Source organism: Nicotiana sylvestris, chromosome 2 (genome assembly GCF_000393655.2).
Source record: "Nicotiana sylvestris chromosome 2, ASM39365v2, whole genome shotgun sequence".
NCBI lineage: Eukaryota > Viridiplantae > Streptophyta > Magnoliopsida > Solanales > Solanaceae > Nicotiana > Nicotiana sylvestris.
The window spans coordinates 116,933,106-116,938,301 of record NC_091058.1 but is presented as its reverse complement, the minus strand read 5'-3'; the positions used below and the strand labels follow the sequence as shown (position 1 = coordinate 116,938,301).

Genomic DNA, 5,196 nt, shown 5'->3' with positions numbered 1-5,196 from the left:
TGCACAATTTTGACACCTAATTGGTCTTGAGAAAGTCAATTTAGGCAAAGTCACTCAAGCTACCGAGAGGTATAGAGTGATCAGTTTCGTGCATTGGCTATATCGCAATCCCCAACATAACAACTTTGCCGTAGGTTTTAGATCCCGTCAGGTATTCACCTAGGAGAAAGTCACTTCCCTAGTGCCTCTTTAACTATTTAGAAAACCTTACAAGCATTCATACTTAGTTTAATTTCGCATCTCATTAGCATAAAATTAGAAGTAACAAAACAAACAAATATGATTGGAAGTGTAATTAAGAGTAGTACGCACTGCTAGTTTAGATAGGAATCCAAATCCCAAACAATCTAGCTCCATATGGATTCGATCCCGACCATCTCGGGTAAAAGCTTCATTGACCGTTCTTGCCACTTTGTAGTGGTGTCAGGTTGGACTCGATCACTTTTTGGGGCCGTTGCCGGGGCGCTAACGGTTTTGACTATCTATCTAAATAGTTTTGTGTACTGTTTTTCTTTCCTTATGTGTTACTAATTTGTGTGTTTCACCAACTCAGGTACAAAATGGCGGCAAACAACAACAACGCACCTCTTGAAGATCTTCCACTGGGGGAGGAGGTAGATGACAATATTGATGATGAGGTTCTTATAGTGCCTCAAGCTCAAAGGAGAGGCCGCCAGTCCAATGATAATTTTTCCAGACCCTCCCCTGCCTCCTCCAAGAGTGTCTCCTCAGGTGCTTCCAAACCAAGAATATGCTAGTGCAATTGTTCCACCCCGGATCCGGGCGGGCAATTTCCAAATTACAAATGTGATGTTGACTTTGTTGGAGCAGCGAGGGTATTTCACAGGTGCTCCCCATAAGAATGCTTACAAATATCTTAAGTGTTTCGTGGATACCTGTTGGGGGAGCAAGCAAACAAATGTATCAGAGGATGCACTTCGGTTGAGATTATTCCCTTTTTCACTTAGAGGGAAAGCTTTTGATTGGCTTGAAAGGCTTCCCAACCATTCCATCACTCTTGGGATGAGTTGGAGGATAAATTCATTGCAAAGTTTTTCTCGCCGGGCCACATGGTGAACTTGAGGGATGAAATCTTAGCTTTTAAGCTGGAGCCCAATGAACCACTGCATGAGATATGCGACAGATATCGGACCATGGTAAAGGAATGCCCAAATAATGATATGAAAGAGACAATGATACAATAGACATTCTACCGGGGCATTAACACAACAAATCAGTGCATAGTGAACCAACTCGCCGGGGGCAATTTCATGAACACACCGTATGATGAGGCTAATGCAATATTGGATGAGATGGCTGACACATTTTCCGCTTGGCAAAGTAGAGCCAATGTGCCACAGGGTGACCCTACGATCATTCATTTGCACAAAGAGCTCCTTGATCATGGGAAGGCAATAGCAGAACTGACAACCACAACGAACCAGTTAGCAAAGGCACAATTACAGTAGGTTCAAGCTCCATGACAAGAAAATACTATGGAGGGTGTCAACATGTTAATGTACAAAAGAAGACAAACAGGTCAACAAAACCAAGGGAGTTCGGATCAATATGACCAAGACAGTGGTGGGTTCCAAGATGATGGGTATGATGAGCAGAATGAAGAAGTGCAATATGTGAACAATTATCAGGGCCAAAGGGGCAATTCTTCCAACCAACAACAATGGAGACCCCAATACAATTGGGGAAATCAACAACAATAAGGGAATAGTAATTGGGGAACCAACAACCAAAATGCAAATTGGGGCAACCAGAATAGTAATCAGAACAATCAGGGTAATTGGAGTGGTAACAACAACAACTGGGGTAGAAACAACAATCAGGGTGGTTGGAACAATGGCAACCAAGGAAATCGGGGGCAAGGCTTTCAAAGGCCTCCAATGTATCAACAACCGAAAAATCCACCCCCATTTCCATCCCAAGGTCCTAGATCTTCCAACAATGAAATGAGGAGAATTGAAATAATGTTTGAACAAATGATGAAAAAGAATGCTGACTCCGATGCCTAGTTGGCATCCCATAATACTTCAATTGGAAACTTGGAGGTTCAATTAGGCCAAATCTCACAATCCTTGAATACTCGCCCTAAGGGGGCTATACCTAGTGATATGGTAGTCAACCCGAAGGGTGGGAACAATTCCGGGCATGTAATGGCGGTAACTACAAGAAGTGGACGAGGCAGTGATATGAATGCCTCCAAACAAAAAGAAATTTTGAGTGATGAAGTTGAGTTGCAAGAGGATGAGACCCCTTTGGTGGTTGAGAATATGATTGATGAGAACCTGAATGAGAAAGTGAGGATTGATATCCAAGATGCCGAGGTGGAAACTCAGATGTGAACCCGTCTAGAGAACACGTAATAGACATGCCGGAAATGGTAGTGCCTAAAGCCAAGGCCCTTTTGCCAAGGCCACCTCCACCTTATCCTCAAAGGCTTGTAAAGCAGAAAAATGAGAACCAGTTTAAGAAGTTCATTGATATGATGAAGAGCTTATCAATTAATGTGCCTTTGGTGGAGGCTCTAGAACAAATGCCGGGGGTATGCCAAGTTCATGAACGACTTGGTGACAAAGAAAAGATCCATGGATTGTGAGACCATTAAGATGAACCACCAAGTTAGTGCAATAGTACACTCGATGGCTCCGAAACTAGAAGATCCCGACGCTTTCACCATTCCTTGCACCATTGGGAGTGCAAACTTTGCAAAAGCTCTATGTGATTTGGGGGCAAGTATCAACTTGATGCCTTACTCCGTTTTCAAGACTTTGGGTATTGGGAAACTTAGGGCTACTTCAATGAGGTTGCAAATGGCGGATAGAACTATGAAGAGGCCGCTTGGTATTGTAGATGATGTCCTTGTTCGGGTGGACAAGTTCATTTTGCAAGCTGATTTTGTGATCTTAGATTGTGAGGTAGATTATGAGGTTCCGATCATATTGGGAAGACCTTTCCTAGCAACTGGGAAGGCCTTAGTTGATGTGGAATCAAGGGAACTCACCTTCCGGGTGGGTGATGAGAAAGTGGTCTTTCATGTGTGCAAGTCAATGAAGCAGTCCAACAGTTCTGAAGTGTGATCTTTTGTGGATCAGTGTTGTGGGTGACTCGTTTGATGAATGTTTGAAAAATCTTGATAGAGTGTTGGCCCGTTGTGAAGAAACCAACCTGCTTAATTGGGAGAAATGCCACTTTATTGTTGAGGAGGGAATAGTCGTTGGCCATAAAATTTCAAAGCACGGTATAGAGGTTCACAAAGCTAAAATTGAAGTGATTTCAAGGCTCCCTCCCCCTACTTCGGTCAAGGGAGTTAGAAGTTTTCTTGGGCATGCGGGGTTCTACCGTAGATTTATCAAGGACTTTTCGAAGGTAATGAATCCCTTGTGCAAGTTATTGGAAAAAGATGCCAAGTTCGTGTTCAATGAGGGATGTATGCAAGCCTTTGAACTTTTCAAGCACAAGTTGATCATCACTCCTATTATTACCGCATCCAATTGGAGCTTGCCTTTCGAGCTTATGTGTGACGCGAGTGATGTTGCGGTTGGGGTGGTCTTGGGTCAAAGAGTGAATAAAATGTTTCATCTGGTGTATTATGCAAGCAAGACAATGAATGATGCTCAAGTGAACTACACAGTGACTGAAAAAAGAGCTTTTGGCTATTTTGTTCATAATGGAGAATTTTCAGCCGTATCTCATGGGTGCCAAGGTCATAGTTCTTACCGATCATGCCACACTCCGGTACTTGATGACGAAGAAGGATTCCAAAGCTAGGCTGATGATATGGGTCTTGTTACTTCAAGAGTTTGATTTGGAAATTGTGGACCGGAAGGGTTGTGAAAACCAAGTGGCAGACCACTTGTCCTGCTTGGAGGAGGAGAGGAGGCCTCGTGATGGCCTAGAGATCAATAATTCATTTCCCGATGAGCAACTCCTTTCTATGTCGGTGAATGCTATGCCATGGTTTGCCGATGTTGCTAATTTCCTTGTGACTGGTATAATCCCATGTGATCTCTCTTCTAGCCAAAGGAAGAAGCTTAAACGGGATAGTTTGGACTTCTATTGGGATGAGTCATACTTGTTTAAGATCTGCACTAACGGTGTGATCCGGAGGTGTGTCCTGGAGGAGGAGCAATTGAGTATCTTAGAGGCTTGTCATTCCTCTCCCTATTGTGGTCATCATAGTGGGGTGAGGACCGCTTCAAAGGTTCTTAGAGTTGGGTTTTACTGGCCAACTTTGTACAAAGATGCAAGTGAAATTGTGAAGAGATGCGACTAATGTCAAAGAGCGGGTGGAATTTCGAAGAAAGATGAGATGCCTCTCAATACTATTCTTGAAGTTGATATTTTTGATGTAGGGGGCATTGATTTCATGGGCCCGTTTGTTAGTTCGTGTGGGAACACATACATCTAGTGACAGTTGACTATGTTTCAAAGTGGGTTGAAGCCGTGACTTTACCCAATAATGAGACCCTGAGTGTTGTTGCATTTCTCAAAAAGAGCATTTTTACTAGGTTTGGCACTTATCGAGCAATCATAAGTGATGTGGGGGTCTCATTTTTGTAATTGAGCTTTTGACACTTTGCTTGTAAAGTATGGTGTCAATCATAAAGTTTCTACTCCTTATCACCCTTAGGCGAGTGGCCAAGTTGAAGTCTCAAATAGGGAAATCAAGAGTATATTGTCAAAGACGGTTAATGCAAATATGACCGATTGGTCAAAGAAATTGGATGATGCTCTATGGGCTTATAGGACTGCTTACAAAACTTTGATTGTTATGTCTCCGTACCGGTTGGTGGTTGGGAAAGCTTGCCATCTACAGGTTGAGTTAGAGCACAAGGCCTTGTGGGCTTTGAGGAAGCTGAATCTTGAATGGGATGTCGCATCAAATCTTCGTGTGGAACAACTTAATAAACTTGATGAATTCCGATTCCATGCCTACTCCAATTTGTCATTGTATAAGGACAAGATGAAGTACCTTCATAATAAGTATGCTCGTGGCAAGGAGTTCAAAGTGGGTGATTTGGTTCTCTTGTTCAATTTTTTGTTACGTCTGTTTTCGAGAAAGCTTAAATCGAAATGGAGTGGACCTTTTGAAGTGGTGCTTGTGACTCCGTTTGGTGCACTTAACTTGAAAAACAAAAATGGGGAGGTCTTCAGAGTTAATGGGAACAGAGTCAAGCACTA

General features: G+C 42.8%; 1 protein-coding gene across 1 annotated transcript; it reads left to right on the top strand.

Moving 5' to 3' along the window:
- The first annotated feature begins 3,949 nt into the window (after positions 1-3,949).
- LOC138885461 (uncharacterized) lies at positions 3,950-4,288 on the top strand. Its single transcript, XM_070166412.1, has one exon. The coding sequence runs from the start codon at positions 3,950-3,952 to the stop codon at positions 4,286-4,288; it is 339 nt and encodes a 112-aa protein (XP_070022513.1).
- The last annotated feature ends 908 nt before the right edge of the window (positions 4,289-5,196 follow it).

Coding starts and splice junctions, on each gene's coding strand:
- LOC138885461 (XM_070166412.1), top strand. CDS start 3,950: ATGTCGGTGAATGCTATGCCATGGTTTGCCGATGTTGCTAATTTCCTT.